The sequence below is a fragment of the Amia ocellicauda genome, chromosome 2 (genome assembly GCF_036373705.1).
Source record: "Amia ocellicauda isolate fAmiCal2 chromosome 2, fAmiCal2.hap1, whole genome shotgun sequence".
Taxonomy (NCBI): domain Eukaryota; kingdom Metazoa; phylum Chordata; class Actinopteri; order Amiiformes; family Amiidae; genus Amia; species Amia ocellicauda.
In genome coordinates this window covers 11,086,426-11,101,069 of record NC_089851.1, presented here as the reverse complement: position 1 = coordinate 11,101,069, position 14,644 = coordinate 11,086,426, and the positions used below count along the sequence as shown (strand labels likewise).

General features: G+C 37.7%; 1 protein-coding gene across 3 annotated transcripts in view; it reads right to left on the bottom strand.

Annotated features, from left to right (window-relative positions):
- arhgap21a (Rho GTPase activating protein 21a) overlaps window positions 1–14,644 on the bottom strand; it is an 83,627-nt gene that overhangs the window by 32,235 nt on the left and 36,748 nt on the right. For all 3 annotated transcript variants that reach the window (XM_066718241.1, XM_066718260.1, XM_066718251.1), the window contains exons 4-6: window positions 14,401–14,422; window positions 1,388–1,480; window positions 549–627 (exon numbers count right to left, since the gene is read on the bottom strand). In XM_066718241.1, the coding sequence (XP_066574338.1) occupies window positions 549–627; window positions 1,388–1,480; window positions 14,401–14,422 (194 nt within the window). The remainder of the gene's footprint in view (window positions 1–548; window positions 628–1,387; window positions 1,481–14,400; window positions 14,423–14,644) is intronic.

The following is a 14,644-nucleotide window of genomic DNA, read 5'->3' as shown; positions in this document are numbered from 1 at the left end:
ATGCGGTTTCACTGTGGTAGAATAGGCTACACTAAATTATATTTAAGTTACTTATTTTGTGTGCTATCATACTGTGGAAAAGAACAGTGCTTTGCCAACTGCAAGTGTCAGTGGATTTAGGAGGGAAAAGTAAAGATTATGGACGGGTTTGGCTTTAACTTTAACCCAATTTGCATCACTACTGAGAGAGCAGGAAATTAAATATTTTACATTCCCAGGAATTTACTAGGTTTGTTTTGAATTCAGGAAAAGTGACTTGGAGGGAAGAAAAGGAACACACATTAAACCCACAATTAACTTTGTTTACATTCATGGAAAATGAGTTCTGCAATGCTAGAAGAAGAAAACACCAAAATCAACCAAATGAAAAAAATCACAAAACAATGTCTATGGGTATAAATATGTGGGTATGTTAATTAGAAAATATGGAAAGAAATGCTTTCACACCTCAAAATTGTAATTGGCTGCTAGGGATATTTCTTACAGGATCATCATTACAGGTCATGTTTACACAGTCTGTGTGCACGTGTTAATGAAAAGATTCTTACCTGTTCTGAATCAAAGCTATTACTTGGGAATAAGTCTTTCCAATGATACTTTCTCCATTTACTTTAACAATTCTGTCACCTTAAAAAGAAAACAAGACAAAAGTGTGATCATGACAGTCTTAAACTAAAAGACATTTCAACAACAAAAAGATTACATTGGAAGTAGCAGTAATAATCAGATTCTAAGATGAGATGTTTATGCAGATACAATAAACAGGGTAGTCACCTTAGAGATATATGTTTGTATATACTGAAATAAAATGTCTTGTGCCATATCTATGATCAAAAACAAAATAAAAACACATGGACTCAAAAACAATGGAGTAGAATAAATAATAAACAAAGATGTAGTATACAAAAATAGTAAGGGAAACAAGATTTAAACCCAGTTTACCAGTAATCTTGGGGGAAAGTGACTGCCTTTTTAAATATTCACATTAACAAAATGTCATTCAATGTTAAAACTGATAACATCTACAATTATTTTACAAGGTTTCTTAGTAGGTTAAATTTACATTCTGTTTCAATTAAAATGTATATTTTTATTTTGTAATATTTTATATAGTTGACAGTCATAATGGAAACATTCTGTTTCGGTTAAAAAAAAAAAATCAAATCAAAGCTACAGTCAAATGCATTTAGACAAAAAGAAGGCAGCTGTCAAGTGACATTTGATTTCCTATTGGCAGGTATGCTTGAATTCAATTTTATCCAGGCCTAGAATGGCACTGAAATAATTACACATTAGCTATGCATAATAGTGTATAATGCAACACTTCACACAATTCACAGGAAGGGTGGACTGGACAGTATGACGAGACAAAGGACGGGCCTGTTACCTGTGCAGAGTCCAGCTCCATGGGCAGGGCCTCCTTCCTTTACCTGTTTCACAAAGATGGTGTCCATGGGCTCCAGCCTGTTCCGCTGTCTCCCTGAAAAACAGTCACAGTATTAAAATCGAGAGATATTGTATTAGGTCCCATCAAATTTCAATGTTTCTGTGCAGCTTAAACTAACCCACATAGATCAAGTAAGAAAATGTTCTGTCTTTTTATTCTACTTTACTGTGACTGAACTGGACTATGATGAACTTACAATTTACGAACTTACCCCTAAACAGTTTAGTACTAGTGATGCCACATGGCATATAGATCCACACCAGCTGACAAATACACATTAATGATGTTTGTAACAGTAAAAAGCAAAAAATGCTAAGAATATGTAGAATTCTTTAGGAAAATAAAAAAAATCAAAAAGGTTCCTCAAAGCAGGATATTTTAAAGTATCTGAAAGAATTGTATATCTCTTTATGCTTCAATATTGATTTTCATGTTAAGGTAACAAAGTACTGGAACTAGATCATGTCATTTTTTTTTATAAACTAATGGGGCGAAGGTATATAAAAATATAAAATTCACATGCATAAAACTTCACAAAAGAAAAACAGATTCCTCTTTGCACATTTGAACACTAATCTAGAATAAGTCAATTTTAGATGCCAAAGTCTGTCCCAAATTCACCATCCTTAAAATAGACGCATCCCTGTGAGACTCCTGCATCTTATCCCGGTCTCTGCAGGCTGTATAATCTAGTCTGCACGCTGCCTACTCGGACACTTTCTCCCCGCACGTGTTCTCAAGGGAGAGGCATTATACCGTCCTCAGTGAAAAGGACCAGAGTCAAGAATCGGGTCAAAGCAGTGCACGGTCAGAGGACCTGCCACACACGATGCACACTTCAGATCAGGGGTTTGGGGCTCACAGCGCTACAGTCCGCTTTATAAACATTCGTATTCGTGTGGATCCATGGACTCGCCAACTCTATAGCACTTCAAGAAACACAGTAGATCCATCAGCAAACTTGGTTAAATACCAGAGAATGAAGGCAAAATAGAAAAAATATCTAGTTTGTGACATATTGCACAGTGGTCTTAAATAATTGTAGCCAATTTGTAACACAAATTGAATCCCTCACTGTATTCTGTGTGCCTGAAGTAGGACACAGATCCTCTCTTCTTTTTTAAATACATGCTGATAGAAAACATAAGCCAGGCTGGTGCAGTTACTTTCAATAAAGGAAATTGGTCAAAAAGACATGTAAAACACAATGGGTACTGTGATTACGATTACAACGGTTATATTTTAGTATTCAGAACACCATTTGCATTGAAGTATCAGCATTTGGGTACAGAGTACACATGACCACATTTAGTAGCGTGGGATATCAATAAAGAAAGCACAGACCTCATTACAAATTATAGTAATTATGAAAAAATGTAATAGTACCTCCCTATGAGTACGTTTTTTTTATTATGCAAGATCCCACTGCCAGCGTCATACTTGTGAACAAGATATTCGTAAGCTGTAGCTAATGACTTATAGTTTTCCAAAAAATTAACCACACCCTGAAGGCATTAATACCACAAAAGACGGGCTTGGTGTTCGGTCCACTATAAAACCTGAAAATCAAAATGAAGCAAGAAAACTCAAAACCACGCCTATGCTGAAGTGGTAGATGAATCAGCCCTCCCAAGTCACAGATGAGGCAATAAAGATACAGTGATCACCAATCGTTGGCATTAAAACAGTTTATAACAAGGGAAAAGCGAGTCCTAGATGTTAGGTTATGCTATGCTGTTGGAAGCAGACGGAGGGGATTATGACATCTCCAACCTGATCAGGCTGGTCTGCTGCAATCTCAGACAAACATTTTTGATTTCAATCACTGTTGTTTATTTTGATGCCAGAACAAGTATTGCCGAGCACTTGAGCAGAACACAGCGTTCACAGAGCACAATCCCAGTGTGGCAATTGTAATCTTTCCTTGGGTGTTCACAGGTGCGTACATTTCTTCATCACATCCTGTTATATGATGTAAGGGAATCCATGGGAAACTGTATTGCAAATGAAGATTATACAAACTCACATGGACGAATTGTTTATTAATTAAAATTGCTGAAGTATGAGTTACATGTAAAAACCCATCTTAATGGAAATGAGAGCAATTCCATAAACTGAAAATGATGGCAAGACTCAAAAGGGCGAGTTACAAATAGTGTACAAGCAACTTTAGTTTTATTGCAGGCCTCAGAAATTATAAACCTGGCAGCAATTCGCCTAGAAACACAGAAAATAGTGTAACCATAATACTGTACTGTGCCTTTTTAAATTATGAAAAATATCTTTAGACTATTTGTAACCAACATACCGTAGAGTAGGGCAAACTGTGAAAGTAACGGTAGTCCATGAACTGTATATATTACAACAAAAATTAGGTTAATAAATAATGGTGAATTAATTCAGAGGCATGCACATACACAAAGTGGATAAAATAAGATCAAGTGAGCGCAGCAAGTATACAAATTTCCCTTGATACTTGTCAACATTGGCTGACAAAAAGAAACCGACAAAATGGTTCAAATATTTCCATTTATTATTTTCAAATGTAGATTTTCAGAGGGGACACACAACAGCAACAAGCATTTCACCAACACTTGGACTAACACTACAACACAGTGAACAAATTCAACAAGGTCAGAATATTTTGTTTGACCCATTTGTTTTTTTTTTTGTTTTTTTTATAACCTAGATCATGAACATTTACATGTCAGTTTATGTAGTTCTCTAGAGGCTGCAGTACCTGATTCAAGTCAGTTCAGGTGTAACCAGTGACATCAGTTTCAAGACCAATTCAATCTAGGGACAGCGAGACAGAAGATGCAGGAGCTGAAATGAAATCTGATGCACCAGACCGAGTTACACAACTGGTACAAGTTGCAGCAATGTCTCTTGGATTTCATTTTTGCTTCCTTCCCATCCTGCATGGAAGCAGTCAGTTTCTGGAATATCCTCCTCCCAAGTTGCAGACGCAGCTCCTCTGAACAGGAGTGATTAATAGAGGTCAAAGCAGGATCATGTTGACAGGTCCTAAATAACTAATTTGTATTTACCTGCAGAAAAGCAGATTTTTGCTTCACTGGGCATAATGGTAAAACTGACCTAATAAAAAGCATATTGGAAATAATGTCAGATGGGAAGAAGTTTACCTCTGTTGTTAAAAAACATTAAATTAAATTAAGTATTACATAAACCATTAAAAAAACAAACTTAATATAATTTTAACCACATTGTATTTATTTTTATACAAAAGAACTTGAAAATAACCATTACAGAAGAACAATATTGCATGGCCAAATCATTGTTGTTGACAATATATCACAATATGGCAGTATTTGATATAGCATTAAGATTTAGAGAGTTTCCTTTTTTGTTGCGTAAAAGACATTACAAACAAATTGATAATGAAACAGTTATCTGATACTGGGTGGGTAATCTGAGAAAATGACCCCATCAGATTAAATCTTTTAATTGGTTTAGAGTGGTTGGAGTAACCATTAGCATCAAAACGCTACATCCTAACGCATATTTACTATCAATTTCAAATAAGTATTAAACCGGCAGCATCACAATTAATAAAATAGACAGGTTGCTTGGTTCTGGCTGTCGTTAAATACATGTAGAGTGTGAAGCCTGGCCTGATGAAACTACCATACTGTACTGCAAGCATTTCTCTCCGTGTCCACGTGAGTGTGTGGGAGTTCAATCCCCTGGAATCATTACAATTATTTCAGCATTAACTGCTTCAACGCTATCTGCCAAGATTGTGCTGTGCAGCTGGTGGTGTTTGTTTGTGTGCGTGTGTTTTTTTATTCTGGTCACTTAACCTCTTTAGCAAGGCATGGTGAAAGAATGAGACAGATACACTGGGCTGCCTTTTAAGAGGGTTGTTTAGTGTGCTAACACTGCACGTGCACAGCATAGAGTAGGCTACATTACATAACACAGCCACATCAAACCTCACCCTTCAAAAGCTAAACTGGGCTGCTTTATTGTATTATACTGCCTCTTATGGTGAGAAATGAGATCATACATTTCTATACCGTTTGTGCAGCATTTGTTTCTCTTTTTACACTCCAGTTCTCTTCAAATAGAAACTAAGGTTTAATGATTGTAAATTCAGGTTATACTCTATGGTATTTAGGTAGCTCAGGTGCACAATACCAGCTGCATTAGGTATTTGAAAAACAACAACTAAAGGGTGCACAACAAGCCCAACAGTGCTAGTAAGCTTGCATGACATAATCCAAATGACACAGACATCAATTTGATTCTTAAAGGGACCCATGTGTATTTTTATTTAACTATATGGTCTATAGTAGCAGTAGTATCATCCTATTGATGCATAAAAAAGCACATTAAACAGTATTGTTTTAATCATTATAGTATAAAAGCTAAAACTATGCATTGCAAATAAACAGGTTAAAACATAAATCTATACTACATCCATTTTAGCAGCGTTCAGTCAGCAAATTGATAGCAGTCCAAAGGATTGTTAATACTTGCCACGGGGTGGAGGTCCAAGCCATTGTTAACACCTTCTAAAACACAAGGCGAAGGTCATCCCTTTGCAATAGAATTTGTGCTCCCTTCAACATTTACTCTTGGACTTTGGACGTGAATGTGTACTTCAGATCGTTATCATACTAGGAAGTCCATTTACTTACAGAGGGTGTCAGGTTTCTTAGTGAAAACATCCTGGTGTAAGTGTATGTATTATTTATTTCTTAGCGGACTACCTTATCCAGGAGTCTGCACTCATAAACATAAGAGACTTGAATAAGCCAAAGAGCATGTGACGTAAAATTGGGGCCATGATCTGGTTAGAAAAACTAATGATGTGTTATTGTTTTGTGGATGATATCCTGTAGCACCAGTATTTGCCCTACCACTATACTGGGGAGGCAATATGAATCAGGTGCAATACAGCTTTTAAGCAATTTGCATAACGACCCTAAAACATGTCCCGTCCTGTCCCCCAACCATGGGTAGGTTAACAGTCTGCTCTGCGCCGACTTCAGAGAGGACGCTGGAGTGCGTCTGCAGCCAGGGTTGCACCAGGGCTTGCACTGGGTAATTAGATTTGTAATCTCTTGCTGCAAGAACAAATAAACCCTGCTGACACTTTTGTATATACTTTTTCCTTACCTTCCCAATAACACTACAAGCGGGTCATTTTGCATCTTTAACTGTATATAATCTGAGGAGGGGAAAAAACAATAAGAGGCTACTAAATATAGAAAAACAAACTAGCACCATTGTTTGGCTCATCACCCAAACAGTAACATTTTCACCTGGAGGGATTTCATGACCATGTTTCACACATTTTCACCAGCAGGGGGAGGTAGTCCATAACGTGTTACAGCAAAACGCTTCCTTAGTATCACGTTTGCCATTCATTGAAGATTACTTTCTTTGATATGATCATGTGGTCACAGAGTTTAATTGTATCCAAGAACAACGTCATATTAAAGAAAAGGGTCAGATAAAAAGTATCTGCAAAGAATACCTTTGATCTTATACTGCATAATAGTTCACAGCCAAACATTACAATAGAGTATGATGCAAGATTTAAAATGAGTGAGGACAATACAGAAATCAATGACCCTTTCGTGACACCCCCTAATACATAACCCAGTCTTTTGTTCTGCAGACAGTTTGGTTCATTTTTTGATTGCACCGGTCCTTTAAACAATAGCTGAAGAATGCCATGTGTGTACATTCTGCTGCCGTAGCCGAACATGCATTCATAAAGGGGATTGGCTCTCATTCAGCGGCTGATGCTCACACACACACACACACACACTGCACTATTTCCCCATGACTCAGCATACCTTTTTAATGCTCCAAACTTCTGTGCCTTTGAAGCTCTCCACCACAACACTGTGGCAAGACAGAGCACTGTAATCTCTCAACAAGACACTGGATACAGACGGGGCTTTTATGAAAACTTTTCCCGTATCAAAATTATTTATTCTAAGCATGTGGGTGGCTCAAGCTATTCAACACTGTTAAACTCAGACATACAGGCAGAATATTATAAAATAAAACATTTACTCCCTCACATAACACAAGGATTGTTTGGTTGTTGTGATGGGCTGCTCTGATAAGGCCCTGGTTTCCCTGTGGGTTAATCTTTAGGCTTACCACTAGAGGCCACTTGTGTAAATACTACTTCCGTTTAATTGCCACTTTACAGAAGCCCTGAGAATAAACATCCTCTATTTCACGGCCAGTTTAGGCAATGGGTGATGGGCGTGTTCAGTGCAAACAGTGGAGCTATTTTCCCCTCACAGATATGGCACATGCCTAGAGCATTAATCTGACAAGCTAACTTTTGAGGAGGTCAAGCAGAAACATAAGATTTTATTCATAAAATCACTATTTAAAGATTAGTGTGAAACAAACAAACCTCTGTCTCCATTTCAGATACAAACCAAATATGAAACCCTGCACTGATCTGGAAATCTGTAGTTGAGCCTTAACTTGGGGTTGTTACAAAAACCTAAGTGGCAAAGAATGAATTTGCCTGCATGTGATAGTAAGCTGGATTGTGAGGGCTTAAAGGACTCCATCATTGCAATTTATACAACCATCCCCTTGTGACATTGAACAAGATATTAAAATGCAGAAACATAGCTTTCATCAGAGAGACGGAACATTTTCACTATGGTTTTATTTGTATTCAAGTCCTCTTTTGCCCGGATGTGACTATGTACACAGACACATTTGCATTATCCTAAACGTAAGGGGTTTAAAGCTAGACAGCTCTCATAACTAATGGACATTAAGACATGAGGAAATCTAGGAGGAGACAGCTGGGCCTGCAAGACCACAGGAGTGTACAGTAAGTGGGTTATAATGGCTCCAAGGAAGATCAAATATCCATAATTACCCATCCCAAGCCTGAAAACTGCAAAAATCAATATTTTCATCATGTAGTACAGACCACAATAAGAGAAAGCTAGCAAACAACCAAAAGAGAAGACAATGGCTATTTGAAAGTCCGGAGATAATCCTTTGTTAAGACGGCACCTAGTTTGCTGTGGACCTCGCTTCCACATCAAACTTCTCCATATCAAAGGAAACCATAAATGGGTGTCTTGGTATAGTGCACGTGAGGGGAAAAGACATTTAAAAGATTATATATAGTTAATATATATTTTGTAAAAATGTAATTCCCTGTTCTTCTCTCCACACTTTCCCTTTGAAGTCACCTTTGTAAATGAGAATTTCTGGAGTTTGCAAATTGCTGGTTTGTTTATTTTCTTTTGGTGTTGGTGTTATTGTTCTTGCCTTGTATAGTGGTGGTTTCATTGTGGGCATCTCTCCTAGCCATGAGCAAACAGAGCTCCACCCTGCAGGCTCAGGCAGCTGGGTTGTGTTTCTATAGTGGCAAAGTATTTACTTGTTTTCATGCTGTATTACATGATTGGCTGGACACCTTCTGTTGCCAAACTTGGGCGCTGTGCCTGAGCCCAATTCAACAGACGTGCACGAATTCACTTACACAGCATTCCTACACAACAACTGCCACCCGCTGAATCAAAACCAACAAATACTTGAATCTTCTAGAATGTAATAGTTCAGATTAAATTCAGTGTCCTTACCCTCTTACATATCAGAAAAATTATAAAAACATAATAACATACTTCTGTTATTTGTTATCGGATGGTAACCAATTATTCCAGCAATGACAGCTTATGTGGGGGCTTTGAATAACATAATAGAAGGAAATGAATGACGTTTGGAAATTCCTTCCACCCCTTATGCTTCCTGGCAATAAACAGGAATATTTAAATCATTACATTCTTCAAAGCTTTTTTATTTTCATGGAATACTATAATTAGTTAGCATGACACAACCTAATCAAACAGCCGTGTGGAAGAGATTCTTCCAGAAAGTGGGGTTTCTCAAAGTAACTCCGCTTCAAATTGAAGACAAGATCCCCAAGTGTAAACTTACTTGGCACAGAGCTTATGCAAGAACACATTTTTGGCTGCCCTTTCCTCGAACACAGCTGGGCAGTTTGTGTGGGCTAAGACATTCTCATGTTATTTTGGGTTTAATAATGTTATTCTGCAAAACTGGGCACTGGCCCATTCACCTTCTTATCCAGCCGTTACGCAACAGGGAGCATTCCTGTGCGTTCCTTTTACAAGCTCCCAGACATTAAGGCAGTAAAAGTATTTCCCCATCATGTATTATGGTTTTGTGTTAACTTAAACAAAAATAGGCAAGGAGGAATAGAGTTGTGTAACTACCAATATATAAAAGCATTAAAAAGGTATAATTTAATATTAATTGTATTATAATTGTTGCCTAATACCACCTGATCAGACAATATTTTGAATCATTTAAATGTATATCAGGACCTTGCATTTGGCATAAATTTTTGTTTTTTTAACTAACAAATGCATACATGAATAAAGGTGCCACCATGATATTGATAACAAGCACAACAACGTGGGGGGGGGGGATAATCTTGTTGGCTCTTTCTAAAAAAGAATGTACTGAAACCCAGATTGATGTAAATAAAAACCATGTTTTCAACCAGTGACAACAGTGAGGACATCTGATGCAGTGAACTAGAGTATAGAGTGGATCTGTAAGCCCGTCTGTTACTAGATTCTGTTCCAGTCTGATGTTTACTGTATATCAGACATGGACAACTGCCTACCGTATGCACAAGGAGGCCATATACACCAATCTCTTATTCAAAGTGTGTGTACTCTTGTATTAACTGAATGACTAATAAAGTTGATTAAAGTAACAGAGGGGTTCTGTCTTAATGAAGAGCAATATTGGCATTTTAGGGCTGGAGGACTGCAATACTATTTAAAAACACATGCAAAACGCAAAGCCACAGTTATAATAATTGAAACCTTAACATACATTACAGAGAAAGGGTTTTGCCTCAATTTTTTATTATTTTAAAGAGCAGATTCCTAAATCAGGAAAAAGTAAATGCTAAATACCTGTAATAGATGGGACAATAGTCCATCTTCTAAATAATTTGTAAAGTATCATTAATCCAGATAATTTTGAGGATTTCTGAGTGGGGGCTAAAGTTTACACACTCTTTACAGAAGCCTGCATTCAAGTCAAGAACAAGCATGTCATTTCATGGGAGTGTTTACATTTCTCTCTGCAGACACTGGGATACAAAAACCAGCAGGCTCCGAGCTATAATGAAGATACGAGACCGAACAAGTGCATCTGGGAATTATACAAAGTTTCAGCCCTACCCCAGGCACCCTAAGACCACAGTTTGCTTGGTTTAGAACAAAACCAATGCTCAACACAAAAACCCCAACAGAACAAGTGATGTTTGTAAAGCTACCATGGTAGGTCTGGGATGAAAAACAAAGAAAAGGTGAGAACTATTTAGACCATCTTTCTCATTTGCTTACGGATTACAATATCTGGTAGTTTCTGGGATCGAGTTATGTGATGTACAGTGAGGGGAAAAAAGTATTTGATCCCCTGCTGATTTTGTACGTTTGCCCACTGACAAAGAAATGATCAGTCTATAATTTTAATGGTAGGTGTATTTTAACAGTGAGAGACAGAATAACAACAAAAAAATCCAGAAAAACGCATCTCAAAAAAGTTATATATTGATTTGCATGTTAATGAGTGAAATAAGTATTTGATCCCCTATCAATCAGCAAGATTTCTGGCTACCAGGTGTCTTTTATACAGGTAACGAGCTGAGATTAGGAGCACTCTTAATGGGATACAAGACCATTGCCAAGCAGCTTGGTGAGAAGGTGACAACAGTTTTTGCGATTATTCGCAAATGGAAGAAACACAAAATAACTGTCAGTCTCCCTCGGTCTGGGGCTCCATGCAAGATCTCAACTCGTGGAGTTTCAATGAACATGAGAACGGTGAGGAATCAGCACAGAACTACACGGGAGGATCCTGTTAATGATCTCAAGGCAGCTGGGACCATAGTCACCAAGAAAACAATTGGTAACACACTATGCCGTGAAGGACTGAAATCCTGCAGCGCCCGCAAGGTCCCCCTGCTCAAGAAAGCACATGTACAGGCCCGTCTGAAGTTTGCCAATGAACATCTGAATGATTCAGAGGAGAACTGGGTGAAAGTGTTGTGGTCAGATGAGACCAAAATCGAGCTCTTTGGCATCAACTCAACTCGCCGTGTTTGGAGGAGGAGGAATGACCCCAAGAACACCATCCCCACCGTCAAACATGGAGGTGGAAACATTATGCTTTGGGGGTGTTTTTCTGCTAAGGGGACAGGACAACTGCACCGCATCAAAGGGACGATGGACGGGGCCATGTACCGTCAAATCTTGGGTGAGAACCTCCTTCCCTCAGCCAGGGCATTGAAAATGGGTCGTGGATGGGTATTCCAGCATGACAATGACCCAAAACACACAGCCAAGGCAACAAAGGAGTGACTCAAGAAGAAGCACATTAGGGTCCTTGAGTGACCTAGCCAGTCTCCAGACCTTAATCCCATAGAAAATCTGTGGAGGGAGCTGAAGGTTCGAGTTGCCATACGTCAGCCTTGAAACCTTAATGATTTGGAGAGGATCTGCAAAGAGGAGTGGGACAAAATCCCTCCTGAGATGTGTGCAAACCTGGTGGCCAACTACAAGAAACGTCTGACCTCTGTGATTGCCACCAAGGGTTTTGCCACCAAGTACTAAGTCGAAGGGATCAAATACTTATTTCCCTCATTAACATGCAAATCAATTTATAACTTTTTTGAAATGTGTTTTTCTGGATTTTTTGGTTATTCTGTCTCTCACTGTTAAAATACACCTACCATTAAAATTATAGACTGATCATTTCTTTGTCAGTGGGCAAACATACAAAATCAGCAGGGGATCAAATACTTTTTCCCCCCTCACTGTATATTTCACATCACATTTGTTTCACACAATGATTTTTGGTTAATCTTTACTTTTTGGTCTAGATCTTTGTAGACTGATAAATGCAAACAAAATATAAATGGCTAATATTGCAAAGGGATAGCATTTAACTGTCAATTTATTATTTTGTGTCCTAAATACCAATAAAGCCTTATTAGTATTGGCAGACTGATGAGACTCATAAGTTTACATTTACCAAATCATAAATAAACATCCTACTATTTGAAGAACATTTTATCCTAGATTAAAATAACCAGTGGAGTAGCCCTGCAATGATTATGTAAAAATAGTAGCAGAACACCTGAAACAGCCTTTATAATATGAAGTAGTGGAAGTGGTGTCTTCCTACATACACAGAACAATTTCAAAACATTTGGCCTCACATTCCCATGGCAATTATGCACGGATAGCAAAGAATTTAACTCTAGCACAATGTGATTGGTGCACAGTAAGTACCCATAATGTGGGTGCTGTGAAACCTTTTGAGGAGCCACTAATGTAGCACACATTTCCATGTTAAATATAAAAGTATTTAAATGTGAAACTTACTATTCTCAGAAAAAGAAATAGCAGTTCTTACAGTGATACTGGGGGAATTTGTTACTTGCACCACTGCTGATCTCAAGGAACACAAATTGAATCTCCAGATCCGCAACTTGGAATTTGGACCGTGTACCACTTAAGAGACTGTCTGATGGTAAGACTGATCATTCCAGATGTAGCACCCTTCACATCAGTATGTGAAACCCTTTCCAAACAAGAACAGATCCTTCACATATGGCATCCAGTCAGTCAAACAAACAGGATGGATATTTCAAAAATTCACATATTGCACAGCAACTACAGATGTTTTGCATTAGTATATGAATTGAGTGTCGTTGGTAAAACATTTGACAAAAATAGAAGGAATATCATTGGCAAAACTGATGGGGGTGGTACACAAACATAAAATAGAATTCAAAAACAAAGAAAAACAAATTGAAAACAATACAGTGCAGATACATAAACTCATAAAATGCCCCCAACATTGTAATTCATACCTAATCTTGTACTGCCATTAATTTGCTTAATCTCTCAACTCTTTATAAGCAAGGCTTTGAGCCCTTTCCACTGACATTTCTGTACTGGTTCTAAGGAAACAGTAGTAAACAAAATCACCAAATTTAAACAGTCCTCTCTGGTAGACAGAACAAAAGTCAGAAAGCTTTCAACAAGAGGACAGCATGACAAAGGTCTCTTATTTATTCAATGAAACATATCAAGGAAATGCACAACACTAAAAACAACTTGCCATCTATATCCGTCAGAGGTGCCATTTCAAGTCACTACAGATAAAACCCGGCTGAATAATTTCGGCTCTCAAGTTACAGTCATCAAGAGACATACAAAGAATACTGTGTGTCAGGTTTTCTATGAAGCAGGAAGCACAAAATGCTTAATGCTGCCAGCCAAGGAAAGATTAACAATTGAGCAAACACTACAAAGGTGTTTTTAACGTGCCACAAGCTATGTTAAGAAGCCCTAAACATATACCACTATGGACTGGTTTTTAGAATAAAGATTTGAAAACGGCTCCAATGAACTACTCCAATTGACGGAAACAAAATAAAAAACACACCCAGCTGAAACCACAATAATCTAAAGTTTTATTTTTCTTGTTTTTTTTTACTCAAATACAAATGCCCTCTTGAACACAAAGTCTTGTGGAATGGCAAAAACCATACAAAACCAAATAATTACATTTTTGCCAGAACATTAAACTGTTCCCACAATGAGATCACGTATGCAATAACAAAGTACTTGACAAATTTGTCACTTCAAATGTATTAAAAATAATGACTCAATTCTACAGTCAAGCCAAGAGTCTTTTTATTCTGACATTTGTGTACCATGTGGTGTCTCCTTCATTGGGTAACGAAGCAGATCATTTCAAAACAGACATCAATATCAACCTCAAACAGCATTCCAGATACTGATATGCATCTGTGAAGATGAAGAGTGAGGTTCTGCTGATGTAATACATATAAAATCTATAAACTGATTTCTTACCTCTGTTGCCATGGTCTTCATCCTGACCGGAGAAAAAAACAAAACAAATACAAATTAATGGTTTTGACGCATGTACACACAGCACTCCTGGAACATGCTTCTCGACTCTAAACCAACCATCTACAGACAACAGGTGACATTTTGCAGAATGATGATTAATCACTAGTAGTAGACATTACAGTGTACAGTACTCCAAAAACAGAGACATTGATTTATCCAATTTTCTTATGGTTCATCTTATCAG